Source organism: Macaca thibetana, chromosome 18 (assembly GCF_024542745.1).
Source record: "Macaca thibetana thibetana isolate TM-01 chromosome 18, ASM2454274v1, whole genome shotgun sequence".
In the NCBI taxonomy this organism is placed as follows: Eukaryota; Metazoa; Chordata; class Mammalia; order Primates; family Cercopithecidae; genus Macaca; species Macaca thibetana.
Genome location: NC_065595.1, coordinates 72,345,702 through 72,370,023, shown reverse-complemented (window position 1 = coordinate 72,370,023; position 24,322 = coordinate 72,345,702). Strand labels below are relative to the sequence as shown.

Genomic DNA, 24,322 nt, shown 5'->3' with positions numbered 1-24,322 from the left:
CAGAGCACGGAAACTGCAGAACAAACAGGCCAGACCCCTCCACCCAAAGTCACAAAAAGAAGGAGGAGGAGGAGGAGGAGGAGGAAGAGGAGGAAGAGGAGGAAGAGGAAGAGGAGGAAGAGGAGGAACAGGAGGAGGAGGAGGAGGAGGAACAGGAGGAGGAGGAGGAGGAACAGGAGGAGGAGAGAGAGACAGGAGGATGGAGGGAAGGATATAGATATGGAGGGAGAACCTACAGAGTCAGAGATCCTTCAGGAGCAAAGCGATCTACGATGCCTGGGGCTTCTTTGGATCCTGGCGCAAACAAATGATAAACAGAACAAACCGAAATGCACATTTATAAGACAACTGGAGAAATATGAACTCGAAAAGGACATTTGGTGACTATTCTCTAATATAGAGAATTATGGTTAAGGTTTACTGCAATCATTATAGGGAAAAAAAATAGAAGTGTCTAGCATTTGCGAGCCCTGGTTATGCACAGGTTTCCTATGCGGTTATGCGGTTATAAGCCTGATCCCCAAGTCCCCAACAAACAACATGCTTGGGAGGTGGGAAGCTGCTGGCCTAAGGCGGGCAGGAGGGCAGTCAGAGCTTGGTGCCTACAGGTGACGAGGAGGATGCCAGTCTCTTTGGGGGAAAAATGAAGAAGGTGGGAAGAGTTGGTTTCGGAAGTAAGATAATCAGCTCAGATTGTAATAAGTTGGGTTTTATTTTATTTGGTTGTTATTACCCTAAATGGCAATGGGAGGGAAAAGTTTCCTCCGGAAAAGTCCTGAAGTCATAATCCTGGGTGCGTTTTGTCAGCTCCAGTCCATTTGATTTGGGGTCAGTTTTACGAGGTCTCTATACAGAGGGAAGCGGCTTCCCCTGACGCTCCAGTAGCAAAGGGGAGCTGCTCCTCTCCCCGCTCTCCCCGAATCAGATCCTCTCAGTTACCTGGAAATTCCGCTGAAGCTCAAAGGGAAAAGCTGTGGCTTCTTGTCAGTGCTGACGTTACTCTTAAGGTCCAGAGCCGAGAATCCCTCAGCAGAGCTGGCTTCGGGGTGTGTCTGCTCACCAGGGCTTTCGGAGGAGGTGGCACTTGCCAGGCTGCACAGACCACTCAATGATCACTTCTGGACCGTCGAAGGAGCGCTGCTGTCCCCCAATAAGATGTGGCCAAGGGGCTTTGGAAACGTAGCACCGCAGGATGTCCTTGGCTGGGCAGGAATGGTGAGGTGGTGGGTCCACCAAGCGGGATGCCAGTCTCAGGCTCCCCGCAGCTGGCTGGCTAGCAGGTGGCCTGTCCGGGGACCAGGGCAGGAGGTGGAGCCTTATACACCGGTCTCTCTCTCTCTAGGCCCAACCCACTTTCTCAGCTGTGCCCCACGCAGGCCCCAGCCACGGCCTTCTGTCCCAGAACAGCGCCACCCTCATTGCCACCCTACGCTCATGCTCTTCTGGGCCCTGGCACTCTGCCCTCTCCTCTCGCCACCCAGCACACCTCCTCCAGGAAGCCACTGTGACCACGAATCCAACCAGGAGGAATCTCTGTCCCCTGAACCACGAACGACTGGACCCGCTCGGCCCTCACTCCCTGGGCCCGTTTTGAGTTATCTTTGGCTGTGCAGGTGTGAATTCGCCTCCCGACTCTCAGCACCTTGACAGCAGCGTCTATATTTTCCTTCATTCCTCGTTTCCACAAGGCCCAGTACAATGACCAGAGAAGGTACTTCATAAATAATTTTGTTTGTATAAGGAATAATTTGTATAATTATTTTATTTGTGTAAACAACAAATAACTGTGTGTGTATAATCTGTACGTTTACTACTCAGGGGTACAGTATTTTGATAGAGCAGCCAGAGAAAAGATGTGACAGAAGCTGGTGACTGAGGCTGACGGGATATTTCCTCTTCCACAGAAAGACGCAGCCAGGCAGACCCTTTCCCCAGGAGATAACGGACGTCAGCCCGGACCTCCGCGCCCGCGCACGCCAGCCCGGGCCTCCGCGTCCACGCAAATGTCTCAGCTCATGTCTCAGCAGAACGAAGCAGCCTCGGTCCGCGGATAACCTGGCCACGGTGAGGAGAGGCAAGAGGCAGACGAAGCCCCCTGTGCCTCGGCCTTGGCTCCAAACGCGTTTTTGTTTGAAGAGAAAAGCTACTTACAGCAACTCTCAGAGCTTCTGTGATTCTCACTGTTGTTGGCTTTGGAAGTAACAGTCACAGTTTCTTGCTGACCTTAATTCACGCTGAAATTTGGCAAATATCAAACGGGAGATACGGCCAAGACCTCTGAGCCGTGGAACGTACTCAAAGTTAACGGCATGGACAGGAAACCAAACTGATTCTAGCTCATCTGGAAACCCAGAGGTCTCACCTCGCTTCAGCCTCAGCACCCTCAGAGCTGGGACACTGAGTGCACCCTTCGGGTGGGAACAAGGGAACACAGATCACACAATCCTGCTCCTAAGCAGAGCTGGGACACTGAGTGCATCCTTCGGGTGGGAACAAGGGAACACAGATCACACAATCCTGCTCCTAAGCAGAGCTGGGACACTGAGTGCATCCTTCGGGTGGGAACAAGGGAACACAGATCACACAATCCTGCTCCTAAGCAGAGCTGGGACACTGAGTGCATCCTTCGGGTGGGAACAAGGGAACACAGATCACACAATCCTGCTCCTAAGCAGAGCTGGGACACTGAGTGCATCCTTCGGGTGGGAACAAGGGAACACAGATCACACAATCCTGCTCCTAAGCAGAGCTGGGACACTGAGTGCATCCTTCGGGTGGGAACAAGGGAACACAGATCACACAATCCTGCTCCTAAGCAGAGCTGGGACACTGAGTGCATCCTTCGGGTGGGAACAAGGGAACACAGATCACACAATCCTGCTCCTAAGCAGAGCTGGGACACTGAGTGCATCCTTCGGGTGGGAACAAGGGAACACAGATCACACAATCCTGCTCCTAAGCAGGAAGAACGAGGTACCACCTTTCCGGAGCGTGGTGCTTCACAGACAACAGTTCACGCGACACTCTGACTCCGTCCAGGTGGAGACGATGTGGACGTTACCGTCAGAGCGGTGCACCACGAAAGGCCGGCTGTCTGTCCGCTGTAGGAAACGGGCTGGTCAAGGATCTAATAAAAAGTGTCATCCGCTGACACCCACTGACAACCGGAGAGGCTCTGAGGCAGGTTCACAGCTACTGACAGGAAGTGAAATCTCCCTGTTCGCTGCCCAGCAGAATACGGGAAAGAGAATATGTATCTATTCAACATGAGGCCACCCTCCGGCCTCCTCCCCTGGGAAGCCGCACACCTGGCGGAGGTGAGCTGCAGCGGAGGACAGAGGAACCACCACCTGCCCCGGAGTTCCCAGCCACACGGAACCATCCAGAGGCAACCTGCGCCGTGAGTGTCCCCCCCCATGACCACTCAGCCAGCTCCCTCGGGCACCTGCAGAGAACCTGAGGGGAAAGTGGGGGCAGCCACGGCCCAGGTCGCAGCCTCCCCAGGGGACAGAATAGGGAAAAACACCCAGGATCGCTGGGCAAGCGCACTTGTAGACACCTGTGCATTTCTGCTCCGTGTACGGAACGGCTCTGACATTACAGACGGCCCAAAGTCACAGCCGCGCACCCCCCAGGAAAGGCCACATGGGGAGTGGAGATGGCAACTGCAACACGATGACATAGACTGTGTTTCCCACGGACGTTCTTTCCTGCAGATGCGTGCATGGCAGGACTGTGCCCGTTCCACAGGGAGAGAACCTGAGCTCAAAGGCGCTGTCGCTCCCCTCGGGCGAACCGTGAACCCACATCAATCCGAAGCCACAGCCACGGTCCTGCCCTTTGTCCTTCCATCTCCTGGCTCTCCAGTCTTCTTAGAAGGAGTATATTGTAAATAATATCCCATTTTAGCTATAAAGACAAAAGTTCTAGTCATATCTGAACAGTGGGGGGCCAAGAGTTTGCCAACAGGATGGTAAGACTCCTCTGTTAGGACAAAGTTGGACCCTGACGGATGTAACGGCTGCCCTGGCTTCTAGGCAGAATTAAAGTGCTTGCATTTTAAAAAATGAGTGGAAAAGCAATCTGGAGACAGGCCTTAAAAACTGGAAAGAACAGTGACAAGAAAGGGAGCGAGGGAGGAAGGAAGGGTAGGAAGGAGGGTTGAAAACAAGGACGCCCTCAGCAAAAGGGCGGAGGAGGAGGAGGAGGAGGCCACAGACACAGAAGAAGCCTGTGGGGCCCCCCAGAGCGGAGGCCGGGGCTCCAGAACTCTGACCCCAGTCAAGGCGGCACACAAGGTCCTGACACTCTCCACACAGCTCACCTGGGCGTCTGCTGTTCGTCAAGTCCAGAGAAAACTGAGTAAGATGCTGCCTTTCTCACCTCCTTCTAAGACCCCAGCCTGAGCTCAGGTCATCTCTGGGTACTTAGTGCCTGGAATGCGCTGCTCTAAGTGCTGTCTGTGGATTGCCCCGTGTGATGCTCCAACAACCATTCTTATGCCACCATTGTGCAGCGGAGGGTACTGAGGCTCAGGAGATGAAAACAACATTGTTCCATCCACGTTTCCATCATGCAGACAAGCAGGGCTCCTCAGTGCTCCCGGCCCTCTGGCCTGCTGCCTGCTCGTCCTCAGGGAGGTGCTCACCCAGCTCCCAGTCCCCCGTCCTGACCTGCAGCCCTCCTCCCTCCTCCTGCACCCAGCCCTGGTTCCCACGCTAAGTAGGACAGCCAGAGCGAGAGCCTCCGGGCCATCCTGGGCCTGGGGGCAGCCGGGGCCTGTGGGCCAGATGACTCCAGGTGAGAGGCAAAGCCGTATTACACAGAGAGTGCTGCATAGAACACGGAGCCAGGGCCAGGCGAGCACGCGCCCACCCGAACCTCTGAGAACTGTCTATGCAACGTACAGAGATGGGACTCAAAGAGCGCTGGGTAGGAGAAAACACAAATAGAAACACAATAGAAAAACTTGACAAAAACTATTTGTACCATAAGACTCTTGAATTTAGCAAGCATAAATAGCAGGCTTAAAACGTGCTAGAGCACAGTCATTTTTATATTGGGGACATACGTAACGTGCCCCCCATATAAAAATACAGTAGGAATAGAGAAAATAGTTTCTTTTTTTAAATCCCCTCCCATTTTCACATTTGCAGCACTGGTATTTATGTAGTCTAATTTCCATAACAAAAATTTTAAATCTGTCTCAAATATAACTCCTCAAAATAATGTCAGTAAAAATGGGGAGAGACGCTGAACGCATCATAAAATGGTCTAAGAAGGCCGTGTGAGGAGGGTCGGCCCGGCCAACGCTCTTCCCAAGGTGTGCAACTGCAACCAGATCCTCACCCTCAATCCCCCTCACTTAGCCCAGAGAAACACGGAAAACGGTAAGCCACCTTTCCTAAGTTCAGCGGGATTTCCAAACTGCCTTCTTTCTCTTCCCTTCTCACAAAACCCATGAGACCAAAAACCAACGAACTTCAAACTCTGACTCCACTTCTTCCAATTCAAGAAACGCTCAAAGCCTCAGCCTTGGGGATTCACACGTGTCAAGACCTCACTCCAGCTGATTCCGTCCAGCATCTAACAGAAAAACACGTGACCAGAACCTTTAAGGATCCCATGCAAATTTTTCTACTTTCATATTTCAGTTGCATGATGAATTACGGACCTTCCACACATCTTTCTTTGCTAATTTAAAATTACTTCTGAAGTAAGAATGTTGGTATGAAGAATACTAAAATCAATATACGATTTCCTGGAATCCAGGCATTGCTCAGATAAATAGCAAAAGCCTATTTCAAAACACAGCTCCGCCGACCACTTTAGAGAACAGAACGAATTTCCTACGTTGAAACACGCCGCCCCTCTATCCTAAAAGAAGGAAACATTTCCTTTGTGAAAATGCAAATCTCTTTCTGGAACCAGAAAACAACCTCCTTCACAAGTCCCAGGGACCCCACCTCCTAACCGCCTCAGAACCACACCAGACAGTGCCGCCCAGGCGGGAGGAGAGACTTACAGTTGAAGATGCCCGGAGGCGGGTGCTCGGTCACCAGGAGACAGTTCTCTTCGTCACTGTTGTCCCCACAGTCGTTCTGTTGGTTACAGACCAGCGAACCAAGATACAAGCATTTACCGCTGGTGCAGGTGAATTTGCACTCTGAAAAAGTACAATATAAAGCATGGAGCAGTCAATGCAAGCTTGGTGCTCTTGAGTGGCGACTGTCGTCGGTTTCTTTCCCCCATTTGCATGCCATGATTGTCTGGGAGCTCAGACTATCTGCAGAGCCCAGGACACTACACTCGGAGAACGGCCATGTGGGTGAGGACCTTCCTTGTCTGAAACACACAGGATGGTGCCCTCCTGCACTCCACAGGGGCGCCGAGGCCTGCCACGCACGCCTCGCCCTACGGCACTGCCCACACGAGTAGCACAGGTGCTCTCTTTCTTTCCACGGCCTGCTCTGCAAAAGTCATAGCTGTGGGGCTCTATTATTCGGTTTGAAAACATCCTTGGCAGTTCTCCACACCTCCGAGAATGGGGGAGCCCGCGCAGCCAGCCGTGGCAGGGGCCGGCAGAACTCAGGAGCGCTGGCTTAACAAAAGGACACTGAGACATTTTATTTCCCACTTGCCACCGTCTTGTGGTGAGAATCTGGACAACGTATTTCACCTCTCAGACGTTCATTCGTCTCATGCCTCAGAAAAATCAGGCGTGACACCAGGCGTGGGTAGCAGTGAATTTATAATGTAAAACATGGGGAAATCATGTGTGCTTTCTGCTAAAGGGCCATGCTGGCAAATTATAAAAATAGGGCAGATCCCATACCCAAATCCCTACAGGCCACACTGAACACAGGCTCCCTAAAATCTGTACAAATCCATATTTGAAAACGGAATTCAGTTTCGTAGGACTTTAAAATAAATTTGCACACTTAACACATTACCATCCGTTTAAGCAACGAAGAATAAAGGAAGTTACACATTTATATACACTTGAGCACAGAAAGGTCCACTGCGTCTTACAGTGACTGTCATCCTGCATTCTGAGTGTGGGCTTGGCCCTAGGAGACCACAGAAGCTGGCAGGATTCACACAGCACAGCCCACTCAGTAGAGAGAGGGAAGACAGCCTCCGGAGGAGTCCCGGGCTCCTCGCTGCCGCTGACTGTCACAGCCTCTTCCTTTTTCCAGGCCTTGGTTCTGTGTCTGGAATAAGGGTGGCGGGCCTGGATCAAGTCCAAGGTCCTTTCAACTCAAATTTTCCGTCATTCCAATAAAAGGCTGGGCATCGGCACACCAAGGCCTCCTCCAGCGACGCGAACCATGTGTGGGGCTGCCCCAGCCCAGCCTGCCCCTCGGGGCGAACTATGGCCCACAAGATAATAACCTTTACCTGTTGTAAAGAAACACAACGTAAGAGTCCTCAAAGTATTTCTGTGAACCTGTATAAAAAGGGTATTATAATCCTCCATTTGTTCACATTCTCCTAAAAGAGTGTAGAAAAAGAAACCAGCCGAGCTGCTGACCTAGTTTAGAATAACATGTGAACGCAGCCCAAATGCACACCCACGCGCGCCTCGCTGGCGGCACCATCCAGGTTAGAAGAGCTGTGTGTGGAGTGAGGCCGGGCCACGTGGTGGGGGTGCGGCCGGAGCCAAACGCTCTCTTTCCATAAGGTGGAAAGATTAAAACCCAGCTGTTTGAAATCACATTTATGAAGTAACATTGTTTTTAACTTAATGGAAAAAAGGGATGTCAAGGGAAAAATTTATCTTCCTTTCCAAAAGAAATATTGGACTATGGATTCATACCAAACATGAAAAGCCCATTAACCAAAAACAGGTACTCCCTGTGTCGCTAAAACGGTGATAGGGAAAAAAAGGAACACGAACCTGAACTGAATCAAACTCTAACTAAAAAGTTCACCATTGCTGTGGTTTGAAAGGATCCGAGGTTAGACTACCATATTCAAGGTGGTGTGGAACGTTAAACTACCCAAGAAATGAGACCACATCCACACTTTACTCATTTTAACTTGTTGGAGGGAGACACGACAGGCTTGCAAGGAAATGAATTCTGCGACTCATTCGTTCATTCACATAACCGGTGTATTAGCCGCGTCTATGTTCTGTGCTAGGTAGTGAGACACGGAAACTCGGAAATGAATGAGCTAGCCCTCTTCAAAGCGCTTATGGTATGAACTATTTTAAAAATATGAGCAGTGACTAATTTGCCACTCCTTCCAAGGCCAAACATTTCCCTTCGTTATCTCCTTCGTGTTCTAGAGCGCCGCCCAGCCTGTGACAGGTGCTCGGTGAATCACGCATTTGTTGAATAAATGAATGATCTGATCTGAGCCTCATAAGAACCCTGTGAAATAATCAGGGCAGGTATTATTCTTCCCATTTGATTCTGTTTTGCCTCATCTCGCCGCACTGCCTCAGTTTCCAGATCCACTTTCAGGAAAGCGAGAGACTCACTTGCAATGGGCGCGGCCCCACGTATAATAATGAAGCTCCCCAAATCGCCAGTTGTCTCAAGTCGGCTCAACACCAGGCAGCACTAACGAGGCTTGTGCTACGGAAATAACATCAACCTATTAAATTTCAAATTCAGTTGGGTACAGGGACTCACACCTGTGCGCTCAGCACTTTGGGAGGCAGAGGCAGGAGGATCATTTGAGTCCAGGAATTCCAGACCAGCCTGGGCAACAAAGCGAGACCCTGTCTCTACAAAACAGTTTAAAAACGAGACAAGCGCAGTGGCCACTCCTGTACTCCCAGCTACTCAGGACACGAAGGCAAGAGGATCGCTTGTGTCCAGAAGTTCAAGGCTGCAGTGAGCTATGATCACGCCACTGCACTCAAGCCCGGGTGACAGAGCAAGACCCGGTCTCTAAAAAATAAAAAAAAAAATTCAAATTTAAAAAATCTAAATCTCAGCAGTGAGTCATCAGTCCAACATCAGAGTAAGGTCTTTCCATCACACGGCCACTGGAATCAGAACGACCAGAATGAGAATTTTAATTTACCGGCTTCCTGATGTGATACAGAAACTACTAGAAAATTGTTGTAATGTGATTAAGTGCTAAGAATTAATGCTAACACTGGAATGAGAACTGCAGAGCACAGTAAATGTCGGTCCAAGTTAACAGAACGGGTGTTGACAGAGGCAGCTCCACCTCACCCCAGCTCTGGACAGGCCGTCCCCAGCACACTGTGCCACCCAAAAGCCCAGTGCATTCAGATCCTCTAATCACGAGATTATTGGAGCATTTCAAACAAACTGATAACCCTAAGAGAAAGGCCCCATCTTAGCTGCATATTGCATCCCCTGGACCTCTTTCAGCACTGCTGGGGTAGGGGTCCCAGCCAGGTCCTGCTCTCCTGGCCTGAGGTTCAGACAGGCATGCGGGTTTCTGACGCCCCCGGCACGGCTCCAGTGGGCAGCGCAGATGGAGAACCACTGTCTACTGAGAGAGAGGCAGCTCACTGACAGCCTCCTCTTCGGTTAGCGGTATTTTATTGGAATGTTTATTTGGTATTTGCTAATTTACAAAGAAGAAAACTAAAATACAATCTCTTAAAATAAGCAGGTATTTGGGTAACTGCTGACTACAGGGCCCAGTCGCTAGAGCGCTGTTCTGTCAATGGGCTATTTTGGAAACTTTGGAACCAATGTAGCTTTGACCCCTAGACTACACTTTGACAGACTAGAACCAGAGGGGGTCCTCCATGAAGTAAAACCTAAGTCAGAGAAAGACAATGGAAAAAATTTTAAATACGTTGTCTATTCCTTGTGGAACTTGTTGAGTATTTCTGCCAAGCTAGAAGTTGAGGGAAATCATGGATTGTTAAACATTAGAAACACTTTGGTGACAAATTAATGGCGACCTCAGACGTGTAATACTGGACTGGAAGACAGAATGAGCCACTCAGGAACCAGTGTCTCCTCCAGGAGCTACAGATGTGTTATAACCATTTATGAGATTTAAATCACTCCTCTTCTTAAAAAAAAAAAAGTCAGGACCTTCTAAGTGAAGAAAGTGGCATTCCTCTTTGCCAAAATTTCGTATTTGATTTCTTATTTAAAAAAAAATACTTATGAGAAACAACTTCCAGAATCAACAATAGACTTTAGAATCGCTGTACATACTTCTGGTAATACCGTCTTCTCCACATTTGGGGTCTCCAGCTTCTCTGCATTTCTACACAAAGCTTCTGATGGGTTTTCCTGTGTTGTGGAGTTATCCCAGAGTTATCAAACTTGAATGCTGAGAGGGACCTAGACACACTGATCCACGCCTCGCCTCCCAGGTGAGGAAGCAGGCCAGGGATAATCCCTGACTTACCCGAAGCTGGAGAATGAATTACCTGTGGTGGAACATAAAACCCGAGATTTCCATCGGATTAGAGGAAACCCTTTTTTGTCCTGAAGGTCATTCTAGTTATGTACAAACTAACATTAGCCAGTTGGGTTATACCATGTACGAGAGCAGAAAGGAAAAGAATGATTCAGAGGAAGGGAATGTCCTAATATTTTGTAACCTTTGAAAAAACAGGGAATTTTAGGAGCCCTAAAACGAGGGGAAAAATGGAGTATTTTAAGGTTTTCTCTGATTTCCAAACTCATATACAAAAAGGCCATATTAAAAAAAAATGTAAGGACCAGTAGCCTAACAAATTTGAATAATGTAAACCTAAACTCGGTCAGGCTCCAATGATAAATGCTCAATCTTAGGCAGAACAAATCAAGCCTCACAGAGACTAAATTTAATCTGCTTGGTAGAGTCAACATTCTACTAGTTAACAGGCAACAAAAAGTTGTTTTCGATTTCCACTCCACTCCTTTAAAGTCTTAGTTTTCACAGATACGATCTCAGTCACAAAATAAGGACTATATACAGCATTACATCTCAGCTGTAAAATCAGCCTTTTTTGTGAATTGGCAAAGTCGTCTACATTAGTTATTTCTGTTAAAATTCATATAGCAACACTGACTCATTTAGTTCACACTTCTATCATTCACAAACCTGAAAATGGAGAGTGATTCTGGCTCCATCATTTCTGACATTAAAGTCTAGAACCTGCTCTCTGTACGGCTGCCTTTCCCATGTGCTTACGTGGTAAATAGCAAAGAGGTCAAATCTAGCTGCCAGTGAAGTAGAAGCCAAGAATTAATGGGTTTGAAGATTAGAATAAATAATTGTACCGTAACCAATGTAAGTTTACACTCCCTAGCACCGAGGTGACAACAATTTTTTATTAATGTATATACACACTGCCTATTCCGCTGCAAGGTATAAGATATCCTATAATAAAAGGAAAATTCAGGCTGAGCATAGTGGTTCACACCTGTAATCCGAGACAGAAGGACAGCTTGAGGTCAGGAGTTCCAGACCAGCTTGGTCAACATGGTGAGACCCCGTCTCTATGAAAAATTTTAAAAATTAGCTGAGCGTGGTGGCATGTGCCTGCAGTCTCAGCTACTCGGGAGGCTGAGGTGACAGGATGGCTTGAGCCTAGGAGTTCGAGGCTGCAGCAAGCCGAGATCACACCACTGCACTCCAGCCTGGGCAACAGAGCCAGACACTGTCTCTTAAATAAGTAAATAAAAGTAAAATTCAGTGAAGATGGAAAATAATGAGTAAAACACAAAACATAAATCAGGAAATGCAGAGGAAAGAGAAGAGGAAAACCGACTGAAAAGAACTCAGCTCTACACTGAATTCCAACCAAACAAGCCACCACAGACAAGAGGAAACCACAGGCATGGTCACGGGACCTCACTGGCCCTCGGGGTAGGCACTGCAATCAACCAGAAACACCCATTCTCCTGCTTCTAAAACTTACCAGGATCTGTCCCTCTTTTAGTAAAGGGCGCTATTCAGCAAGGAGGAGACTATCTTGAACACCAATTTTATCGAAAAGAGAAAAAGGACGCCCCATCTTGTCATTTCCTGTATCAGCCTTCAGGGAGGTTGAAATATTCGTTTCTATAAAGTGGTTTCCATAAAGTTGCCAAAACACAGCATCCAGAAAGTAGTGCTTTAGCTAATTACAAAGATAGAGCTTTGAGAGTTTTCAGAAACGAAAAGTCGATCCTTAGGGCCATTCTTCTTGAACGTCAGCTTTTGATAGCATGGGAATGCCGTGGGGATGCCGCGCGCACTCACTCCCCTGGGAAACCCGCAGTGCAAGCCGCACAGGTTGAGCAAGCTGTGAGCCCGCACCGGCGAACTATCAACGCGAATCCGTCTGGGAACCTGAGGGAGGAGAATGCAGCAGTGCGTGTGCCTCATCGGGTGTCACAGGCCAGTTCCACGCTCAGCCGGAACTCAGTGTGAAGGCACCGGCCTCACCGGGGACGCTCTGACCTCACTCAAAGACGGGCTGATGTTCCCGGTCATAAACTTGGAACAAAGCGGAATTTAATTTGAAGGTTTATATTCTGTGTAATGAAATAAGTTACCCCCAAAGCATTTAATAAAAGTCCTATCTTAAGTGGTGCTGCCGAAACCATAGTTGTCCTTCAGAAAGATGAATATGACATGATAAAAGGAAATCTGCCCAAGTAATAAGATTACCAGAGAAGGGCCTCCCGTCAAAGAGAGTAATAAAAAATGTTTAAAAACTCAATCCATTTTATGATATGGCTTATCGCTCCCATTATGGTGCTGAAAAGAGGATTTTAATGGGTCTCAAATTCTATGAGAACCCTAAGTGAAAAACGCAACGACGTGCTCTCAAAAGTCCAAAGTACTCTCAGCTTTTGGACTTCCAGACCCACAACCACCCTTTAGAGCAGCTTGAACAAATCGCACAACTTCCCATCAAAATACCACCCGGCATTTTAAAGTCGTAAAAGTCCTTCAGGGCTTGAAACGGTGGATAACAGTAATTCTCGTCTACGTTTATAACCCGTGACCGAATGAATTTGCTTTTGTGGTTTTCTGTCTGTAAGATGCGAGCAGGCATTCCTCCTCACTTCTTACGTAGAACAGTACTGAAAGTCGGTAAGAATCCCCTTGCAGACTCTTGGGAGAACAGAAATATCAGTCAGTACAATGCACAGGAACAAGAGTTTGAAACAATGTTGCTATATATCCACAACAGTGGTTTTCTCTGGGGGTGCTGGGGTCACCTCGATAACTTTTAAGTTTCTTGTGGATTTTATATATGATTTTATAGTCAGGGACAATAAAAACCCTATTTTAACAGGGAAAATCTCTGTAAAAACCAAATGTCTATAGAACTCTAAAGCCATTAAAATTCATAATTTTAAAGGCACCAATAAAGTACCTAATTCCCTATGGCATCATCTAAACAGAGATCCCAACACATGAGTCCTTTCTCCTGAGGATAATGCTCTTTCAGACGCATTTCCTTTGCTTTGGAGAAATGTGTACTGAGCCCCTCCATCAGCGCGGAGTGGCAGGGGCCTGCTTGGCAGGGATACATCCTGGAGCGCAGTGGAGAAGGTGAGGCCAGCCCGGGGGCTGGGGGGCCTGTGGAGCCTGCGGGTCTCTGGACAGCCTGTGGCTTTCACTCTGTGTGAGACCAGAGGCATTAAAGGATTTTGAGTTCAAGGACAAATATACTTCATTTTTTTAAAAAAAATTTTGATTGAAACACAGCATGTGTGTATGTATGCATGTGTATCAGAAAGTCCAGTTCAATGAGTCTACGCAGGTTGAAAAACACCTACATAACCAGCACCCTGATGAAGACACAGAAAGGCACCCTCGGGGGCCCTAATTCGTCTGTTTCAGGATCTTGCTGTCTGCAACGTGGTAGGTAGACTTTGGGGGCCGAGGCACCCCGTTGTGAAGAGCCTTGTATGCCTTGCTGAGGCCCGTTCATGGCTCTCAATCTGCAGGGTTTAAATAAACTTCATGAATGTGATGGAAACTCAACTGTGCCAAGCTTTTAATACACCTTCATCAGGACTAACCTCGCATAACCCTCTCATGACTGTTCTGCAGAGAAAGCAGCATCAGTCATGAAGCCCGACAGGAGCTCCAGGTCGCCCCCGGCAGACGTGCTTTCCACGCGCATTGGAGGTCTGTGGGCAGTGAGGACCATGTCCACCTGGCAGGACCAACAGAGGCACATCACAGGTGTTGACAGCGGAAACCCGGGCCCCAAAACGGGGACCACGGAGTGCCTGGCGGCATTTATTCTCAGGCGCGGCGAAGGCTGGGCTGGGAGGCTCTTCCCCTCAGGTCAGTCCCTCGTTCATTCACGCATCCACCCACCAAGAGCCCGTCACTGCCTGGGCAAGGAGCACGGCCACAGGCAGCAAGGGAGAAGTGGACAGTCCACCGCCCGAGACCCAGGACCCAGGACCTCGGCCTCCCTCCAGCTCTCACACGCAATATTCTGCGTATCCTCAGGCAAGACTCCTCATCTCCAGATTCCTATGATAAAATGAGGTGCCTGATTCCTATGATAAAATGAGGTGCCCGGACTAAACCGGCAGCTTTTCATTTTTCCTCTGAACGACTTCAGCGCTTCCTGTGGGGCCTCGCGATCTGCGGCAGGAGCGGGAGCTGGGTCAGGAACCCTGAGCGCCAGTGCGGGTCTCCAGCAGGGGAGGCCTCCCGTGGAGGGTTCACTGGACAAGGGCATCCCCTGGCTGAAAGGCCTGAAAGCCTCTTTGCATTCTCACATCTAAAATTTTATGTTCTCAAAGTCCTTTTGACTGTTACGATCAGTGATTCTATAAATTTTTAAGACAGGGCTTTTGAAGAATAAAATCCCACATTAGTTCTTTGGTACTTCTGTCGCCTGCTCTGAATTATTCCAATGAACATTCAAATGACTGGTAACTTTAAAAATGGATTCCTGAATTCTGGACATTTTGACATACACTGATTATATCAACAAGAGCTCCACAGGGCCATTCCCACGAGAAGGCCAACATGCTCTAACTTCCCGTCTGACAAGAAGATGCTCTGGGCCCCACGGCCCATTTCTCTGCTCCTGCAGTGTAATGCCGCAAAAAGTTTTCTGTACTCGCTGTGTCTAATTTCTGATTCTCCCCTAAACAGATCTGAACCAGGCTTTGGGCTGCATCACCGCACCAGCGCCGCCTGGCCAGGTCCCCAGTGACCCCCACGTGGTTAACTCGGCCGCATCTCACCTGACCCCAGTTGACACCTCTGCTCCCTACCACAGGGAACCGCATCCTTCCCATGTCCCGACACACACGGCACCGCACTCCTCTCCACAGCTCTCCGCTCCTCCTCCCCTCCCTGACCTCTTAACCTTCGAGTGCCCCAGCTCACCCTTGGCCCCATTCTCTTTCTGCATACGCCACTCCTTTGCCATTTCTAGCAGTCACTGTCTCACACTCACAACTCCCACAATTCCCTGACCGCTCCACCTTGCCCCAGACCCCAGATTCCTCCAGTCACTTGTTCAACATCTCCGTGTGGAGACCCCAGATTCCTCCAGTCACTTGCTCAACATCTCCGTGTGGAATGTGTAACAGACATCTCCGCTTACTATGTCCAAGGCCAAACGCCTCATTTTCCCACCCAAAGTCACTCCCCCAGTAGCCTTCCCCATCTCAGAAACTACACTGGGGATAGAGACGCCACTGCAGTCATCCATAACCCCTTCCTTTCTCTTACATCCCAACCCGTCCGCACACTCTGTTGGCTCCACTTCCAAAACACACTGGAAATGGACCCGTTCCCACCACCTCACTACAGTCACCCATCTCCAAGGTACCATCTCCGCCCCGCCCCCCTCACGGTGATCTCCTGGCTCCTCCCCTGTCCTTCCACCACGGTTTACTCACAGGACAGCAGTCAGGATGTTCCTGCTGAGATGGAAGTCAGATCAGTCTCTCCAACACCTTTCATTTTACTCAGAGTGAAACCCCAAGTCCTTACAATGAACTTGACATGACCCTCCCTGACGTGGCCCCCACCAGCTCTCCAGCCTCCCCTCACCCTCGCGAGGTCAGCTCTGGGTACCCGGCCTCCTCGCTGCTCCCTGCACACAGAGTTCATCCATACCGGCTGCTCCTCTGCCCAGAGCTTTCCTGAGACCCCTACTCAGCCGACTCCCTCACTTCCATCAGGCCTTCGTGCAAACGTCACCATCACCATGGCCTCCGTCACGCTGCTCCCCATCTCACCTCCATCACGCTGCTCCCCATTCCCACCTCCCAGCCGCTCCCCATCTCACCTCCCAGCCGCTCCCCATCTCACCTCCCAGCCGCTCCCCATCTCACCTCCCAGCCGCTCCCCATCTCACCTCCCAGCCGCTCCCCATCTCACCTCCCAGCTGCTCCCCATCCCACCTCCCAGCCGCTCCCCATCCCACCTCCCAGCCGCTCCCCATCCTCACCTCCCAGCCGCTCCCCATCTCACCTCCCAGCCGCTCCCCATCTCACCTCCCAGCCGCTCCCCATCTCACCTCCCAGCCGCTCCCCATCCCACCTCCCAGCCGCTCCCCATCTCACCTCCCAGCCGTTCCTCATCTCACCTCCCAGACTCTGGGCTCCTCCCACTTCCTTTCCTGCTTCCCTCTTCTCTCCTACTCATATTTCCATCCAACATGATAGTCAAATATACACATAATGTTTCTTGTCTTCTTTTCTCCATGAGAGCATAAACTACACGAGGGCAGGGATGTATGTCTGCCTGGTCTTAGTAATGAGTCCCCAGAGTGTAGTACGTGGACAGCAATCAATCAGTATTATTATTGTAAGCAATCAATCAATATTATTAAAGAAATCAATGAATAGATGTAAAAGGCTGTGGAGAGGTTCTTATAGGAACCACAATTAACTATGGGTGAACCTTTGGATGAAGAAAATTTTCTTTAGCTGAGCAAATATCCTCACTAGAAAAAAATATATGGAAAATGAGGCAGGAAGGAGATAAAAGGAGGAAATAATATATTATTAGCAAATTGTGAAAGATTTTTAAAGGCAGAGTTAAAGTTATTGGCCACATGGTGTTTTAGTTACCTGTGGTCTTCAATTATGGAATCGTTCTCTCCTGTCCTCAAGGTCATAAATAGCTGGGCTTTTTCCATCTGTCCCTACCCAGTCATCTGGCTGTGCTCCTAAATCACAATGTTCTCTCTCAGCGCAACACTGTGTGTTTTGGAGAGAAAATGCATTGTCTGGCTAAGGCCCTCGACTGTCGATTCAGGAAACAGCCGGCTCCTTCCCTTCTCGCCTCCGGCACCTGAGAACTGGGTTAGTGCTGAGTTCTCCAACTGTCTTGTTTCCTAGTATTTGCGACCAGCTCAGAGCCAGGGAGAGTCAGGACTCTACCAGCCCATGTGTGGCTGTCCCCAGCCTTGCCCTCAGGTGGGCCACAGCTGCCTACTTTTTTCCCACTTGGGTGAAAATGCCTCACCTTCTTGCCCTGAGCTTCTCGTGGCATCTGCCTAGAATCCTTCCCAACTTTATGAAATTTGAAAACATCTTCCTTTTGAGATCTCTTTTTTCTTTTATTTCCTTCCTTCCTTCCTTCCTTCCTTCCTTCCTTCCTTTCTTTCTTTCTTTTTCTGTCTCTCTCTCTCTCTTTTTTAAGACATAGTCTTGCTCTGTTGCCAGGCTGGAGTGAGTGGCACCATCTCGGCTCACTGCAAGCTCCGCCCGCTGGGTTCACGCGATTCCCCTGCCTCGGCCTCCCGAGTAGCTGGGATTACAGGTGCCGCCACCTCGCCCTGCTCATTGTCTTTGTATCTTAGTAGAGACGGGGTTTCACCCTTTGGCCAGGAAAATCTCCATCTGCTGACCTCGTGATCCACCTGCCTCAGCCTCCCAAAGTGCTAGGATTACAGGCGTGAGCCACCGCGCCCGGCCTTCCTTCTGAGATCTCAAACCTCACTGACCTCAAAGGGCGCAGGCTCATAAACGCCCACGTTCCCCATATTCTTCAACCAACCCACACCAGAATTTAGTGACGGCGTCTTCATGTCTCTTTTATGGACGGTAGGATGTTCCACTGCCGGAGAACGTGCCTGGTTCCAAACGAGGAAGGTGAACTAAACTGTCTCTTCATTCCCAGATGGAGACTTGGTACTCAAAAGAATGGCTTTTGGCTGCTGTAACTGATCCCACTCGAGGCTGGGGTCAAAGTGGGCGGCAAGCCATCGCCTGCACTCCCCTGTTCGCCAGGCTGCAGTAGGAGGAGGCACAGGTGGGGCTGCTGGGTTCTCAGCAGGAAGCTGAGCTCCAGGCTGACCTAGAACCAGCCCTGTGACTGGGCAGGAGAGATGGGAACCGCTCACCTGCCCTCAAAGTTACGGCTTTATTAGGAAAAACTACCTATTTCTGACAACCTGTGCCAGGCCAGAACTCCAGGCTCTGAAAAGACAAAATAGTTTTTGACTGAACATGCCCATTCCAGGCCTTTCATAAAGAACTTCTTTATAGTACTATGTGCCAGTGAAGGATTTCCTAAGTTCCTTTGCCTGTCTCCCCAATAATCAAAAAGAGAATATTTTTAGTAGACTTGGGAGACTTCAAAATAACGTGATCAACAAATAGGACCAGGGGCTTAAAACCCGTCGTCCTCAATGGAACACTGGCTGATAAAATCCCCTACCTTCCAAAATTCACAACGAATCTGTCTGTCTGTTCAGTTCTTCCCCGAGGGCGTGTCCTGCTGAGAGCCGGTTTCATCTGGTGCGGTGTGGCCTGACGGCCCAGCACCCAGGGGCTCTGCAGACCCTGCCGCCACGCGCCATCCGTCCCCAGATCTCTACCACACGGTCACTGCGGTCCACCGTCCTGCCCTCGGGGAATCGCGGCCCCCCTCTCACAGGTGCGATTCACCCTCACCCCCCACCTGGGCCTCCCTTCTGTCCCCACCCCTTCCCCAAACAGACAAACCTCACACACCACCCAGGCCCCACCCACGGACTCATTCATTGATGCCATCGCCGGACCCAGGTCAGCCAGACGAACAGCAGGACGGTGTCAGAGCCTCGACCTCGGGAAGCACAGGATGAGAACGATGCAGCTGCGCCTCCCCGGGCCGTCGAGCCCAGCATGGAAAACTCACACTGGTCCTCAGTCCAGCCTGAACACTCCTGCTGAGGCCAGCTCTGCTCTGTCTCATTCGGTCGTCATTGAAGAGAGAAGGGACGGCCACGTCTACCTGGACCAACCACCTCCTCCTCTGACCACAGCTCTTATCTGGACGTGTCATATCCCTCCACCTTCCTGGAGGAAGGACGTGCCCCAGTAGGCTGACGGCTGAGCTTTAATTCTGCTCCACAGCCAGTCCAGGTTTTCTCAATACTACCTCTGTGGAAACGTGCATAAAACAGCAAGATCGACTGGCATGAATGAGGCAAATGTAACCCAGAAGCTTAGTCCCAAAATGCACACTGAAAATAAATTCTTAAAAATATAAACGAAAGCAAGTTTTCTTTATATTTAAGTATAACAAAGCTACCTATTGATAAACGGGGCCTTCTCCACTCCCATGTCCAGGACTTATGTTCCTTGCTTTATTTTTTTCTTATAACGCTTACCACCTTCAAATGAAGCAAAAGCAAATAAATCAATAAATCATATAATTAACTTTCATTTTATGTACTGCCTTCAATCGCTGGAATGTTAAGTTCTCCTGAATGCAAAGAACGTTCACAGTATTGTTTATTTCTGTTATTTCCCTGGGTCCCAGAACAGTGTCTGGCCTGTAATACAGTCTCAAAAATATTTGCTGAATGAATGAAAGTTTATTCTGTTAAGTAAAGTGTTACTTCTGGATGATAAATGTCATGTCACTGACCTCAAATCTTTCCGTAGATTCCATCACTTCCAGGACACAGTCCGTATTAGTGAGGCATACGCGGCCTTCGCCATGTGGTCCTGAGCATCTGCCCCAGTCCTTCCTAAATCCTACACATCCTCCTGGAGGCCAACACGCCTCTCAGGCACACCATGGTTTCCCATCACTACACCTTCATGTACGTGGTTCCTCCTGCCTAGAATGACCTGCTCCTCCTTCCCTTGCCTGACAAATGCCTACTGAGCTTTTAGCAAAGAACAAAAACAGAAAACCCTCCACCAAGACTGTGAAGCCTTCCCCGGTATTCCCATCCCCATCCGGGAACCGAGCACCACCGCTCCCATGTTCCCATGGCAACCCACGCATCCCCAACACCGTGCTAATCACCTTGCTGTCACTGCTTGTCTCTTTGTCTCACCCACGTCATTATCTTTGCATCCCCAGGGGCTAGCACAGTTGGTGGCTAATAGTTGCTTCAACTTAAATGGACTCAAATGCACTAGAGGGAGGGGAAGAGAGGGTCAGCGCACTCTGGGGTTGAGTTTTGTCTCTTTCACTTGTACCTGATATCTGTGCTCCTGCCACAGCTGTCCACACAGATGCACAAGCTAAAGAGGAAGATGGACAAGAAGCGGCACACGCTTTGCTCCTCCGGCTTCATCTTGAACCAGAGGGCTCATTCGTCTGTGTTAAGCCATTAAATATTAAAGCTGTATAAATCACACAAACCAGTATGTCTGCCTCTCTCCACTAAGTATCCAAATCAGGAGCCAATAAAACACTGGAAGATTTTTTTCTTCTGAGATGGAGTTTCATTCTCATCACCCAGGCTGGAGTGCAGTGGTGTGATCTTGGCTCATTGCAACCTCCACCTCCCAGGTTCAAGCGATTCTCCTGTCTCAGCCTCCTGAGAAGCTAGGATTACAGGCACATGATTTTTGTATTTTTAGTAGAGACGGGGTTTCATCATATTGGTCAGGCTGGCCGCAAACTCCTGACCTCAGGTGATCCACCTGCCTTGGTCTCCCAAAGTGCTGGGAGTACAGGCATGAGCCATCACACCGAGCCTAACACTGGAAGATGTTTTAAGTATATAAGTTTCTTGTACAGTGAAAATCATACCCATGTGATATAAAGAAATCATAAAATTTCAATGAACACAGGTTGCCCATGACACAAAGGACAAGTGTGAAGGCAACATGTGAACAGGGCTTTCTATGACTCTTCAGGTGCAGACATGGGGAGCAGCCAAGGATCAGAAAAACTCACTCCGGAGGTCAGCAGCTAGAAGCACAGATGGAGACTGAGTGAGCACGAGCGCCTCGTGGACTCAGCCCTCCCAGGTGCGGTGCTGGAAGACGCTCAAGACACAGCTCAATGAGAAATGTAGTCAATGGGGCTCTTCTTTAGTCTTTTTTTTTGAGACAGAGTCTTGCTCTGTCACCCAGGTTGGAGTGCAGTGGCGCAATCTTGGTTTACTGCAACCTCTGCCTCCCAGGTTCAAGAGATTCTCTTGCCTCAGCTTCCTGAGTAGCTGAGATTACAGGAGCTCGTCACCATGCCTGGCTAAGTTTTGTATTTTTAGTAGAGACAGAGCTTCTACTAAAGAGTCTGGCTGGTCTCAAATCCCCAACCTCAGGTGATCTGCCCTCCTTGACCTCCCAAAGTGCTGGGATTACAGGCATGAGCCATCACGCCTGGCCAACCCACCATGCCCGGCCTTCTTTAGTCTTAAAATTAGAAACTTGTTTCCTCTAAAGGCCAAAACTGTTCAGAGTTCTCTAGAAGCAGTGGCCCATCATGATTACACCAATATTAATGAAATACAGTAAACGATTCTGGACACCAGGCATTCACTTATCAAGGCTCAGTGTAGGTTAAATTGTGCCCAGCTTGAGAGGCCTGCCAGGATTAACCCAGAGCCTGTCAGACTCTCCAGGGAGCTGCTACCAGCTCCAGTGCCACACTCGTTCCCGACACCAGCTCCAGTGCCACACTCCTTCCCGACACCAGCTCCAGTGCCACACTCGTTCCCGACACCAGCTCCAGTGCCACACTCCTTCCCGACACCAGCTCCAGTGCCACACTCGTTCCCGACACCAGCTCCAGTGCCACACTCCTTCCCGACACCAGCTCCAGTGCCACACTCCTTCCCGACACCAGCTCCAGTGCCACACTCCTTCCCGACACCAGCTCCAGTGCCACACTCCTTCCCGACACCAGCTCCAGTGCCACACTCCTTCCCGACACCAGCTCCAGTGCCACACTCCTTCCTGACACCAGCTTTCAGCCTCTGCTTGATGGAGAGCATGTCACCAAGGTTGAGTGGCAAGCGGCTACAGCCACAGCCTGGCACAGCAAATGACACAGGAGATTGGACCCGTGGTTCCTAGGCCGCTGTGCCTAACCACGCTAACGTGCTCTTTGCACTATGAAGGCTGGAGCAAGGCTTGCTGAGACAGAAGAGGAAAAAACAGATCTGTTGCTGGAGATAGGAAGAGAGATCAACAGAAAGCAGAAAGTACAGTTTTAAATTTGGTGATGGTGTTGGCTTGGTTTTGTTTTTTGAGACACAGTCTCACTCTGTCACTCAGGCTGGAGTGCAGTGATGTCATCATGGCTCACTGCAGCCTCCAACTCCTGGGCTCAAGCCATCCTCCCACCTCGGCCTCCCAAGTAGCTGGGACTACAGGCACAGGGCATCACACTCAGCATTTTTCTTTTTTTCTTTTGGTAGAGACGGGGGTCTCAATATGTTGCCTAGGCTGGTCTTGAACTCCTGGCCTCAAGTGATCCTCCCACCTTCACCTCCCAAAGTGCAGGGATTATGGGCATAAGCAACTGCACCTGGGCTTACTGGTTTTTAACAAGCATAGATTTGCAGGAATAGCTCTCTTTATTTGCAAACGGCAGTGAGTAAGGCTTACTGAGACTAGACAGAGCATTTCTCTGGATTTGGGGCTGAGGCTCCCATCACCATCTCTCTCTGTCTAGTCTTCTAGTCTTCCCTCTGTCTAGTCTCCCCGCAGCTCCGACCTCCCACAGTGTGAGCCCATGTGACATGTGCACTGAGCTACTTGCTCCATAATCATGAATGTTCAGTGACAAAAGCACAATAATGGAATGAATCTGAGAAATACATATTGGCCAAAAATTGCTATTAATTCAGTAATGCTTCGATAAACGGTGACTGATTCATCACAACAGAAATTCACATGTTTGAAACAGAGCTCCTCCCTGGGGGAATTCCGTATCTGGTGTATAGTGAGCGTCAGAAGCACGGCGCAGCCCTTCGGCTGGAGCGTAGGCACAGGTCTAAGGAGTCAATGACTGCAGCACAGGTGCGGTGGGGACCCCAAGGCTGCAGGTGCAGCGAGGACTCCTGCCCAGCCCAGCCCCAGCCCCCTCCCCCAGCCCGGCTTTCTTGCACTCTGAAGGGCACGTTTTTCCTGCAGGTGACCCAGTTTGTAGGAAAACCTGTATTTCTGCCTCCTCTAAGTGTCCACAGTATCTTTTAATTCTACAAACAGCACTTAGGGAAGCAACAGGGCGGATGGGTGCTGGGGAGGGAACTCAGAAGAATGTCTACAAAACGCAGTGAGGCAGAAGCGAGGGGCAGCCACGGGTGCCTTCCAACACGTGAAGGCCAGAAGCTTCTATTCTCAGCGACCAGTTGCCTAGGGAGACCCGGGGAACCCTGAGGACTCCCAGGCAGGGCAGCGATGGGACTGGACGCAGCAGCCGCCAGGGCCTTCGAGGAGGATGTGGGGATTCAGAAACGGAAATGAGCGCAGGTCACCTGGAGAAGGGCTGGGGGGCCTCCCTGCAAGCTCGCCTCCCCCCCCGGCACACCCAGCTGTGGTGTCCAGGTGATGGCCTGATGGAGCTGCAGCCTCCGCAGACCCAGGGAGAGGGGTGGAAGCCAGGCAGGCCTCCTAATTCCACACCCCTTCCTTGCCTACCACTGGATCCCACACAGCCGAGGACACGAATGATCTGGAAATAAGAGTCAAACTATACAAAAGTATTTCCCACATAAGCCCAGAACCAAGTGCCCACAGACACCCCGGCACAGGCAGCCAGGCCTGGAACCGGCAGCCTGGGGGACACGCGCCCTGCAGGGCTCTCCCTCGCAGAGACCGCAGAAACGGTGTGCAGCGCGGAAGGACGTTCTCTCTGCTTTTAAGGAGCCGTGACAATGTTGCTCAGTGCCCCTGGCGTGCCTTTCTCTGTACAAGGAGGAGACTTCGCGGCTTCCCCATCCCATCACTGCAGCTGGGCAGCTTCTTGCATGAGGGCACCTTGCTGGCCTGAGTCTCCCCAGGCTGTCCGAGGCTCCTTGTCCACTGAGATGCTGAGTCCTGAGGTGCCTTCCAGCACCAGCGAATGGGACTAACGGCTCCTGCAGTGTCGCGACCATTCTGAAGTGAGTATTCCGTGGTCGTCTGTTACCCTCTGTGAAGCCCAGGGAGCAGGGATTCAGGGCCCACCAGGGACCACTGTGTTCTATGCTCACGCATGGAAGCTCTGCACTTGGGCC

The 24,322-nt window shown here is 50.1% G+C and overlaps 1 protein-coding gene across 2 annotated transcripts in view; it reads right to left on the bottom strand.

Moving 5' to 3' along the window:
• LDLRAD4 (low density lipoprotein receptor class A domain containing 4) overlaps window positions 1-24,322 on the bottom strand; it is a 436,848-nt gene that overhangs the window by 201,701 nt on the left and 210,825 nt on the right. For both annotated transcript variants that reach the window (XM_050767575.1, XM_050767576.1), the window contains one exon: window positions 6,026-6,166. In XM_050767575.1, the coding sequence (XP_050623532.1) occupies window positions 6,026-6,166 (141 nt within the window). The remainder of the gene's footprint in view (window positions 1-6,025; window positions 6,167-24,322) is intronic.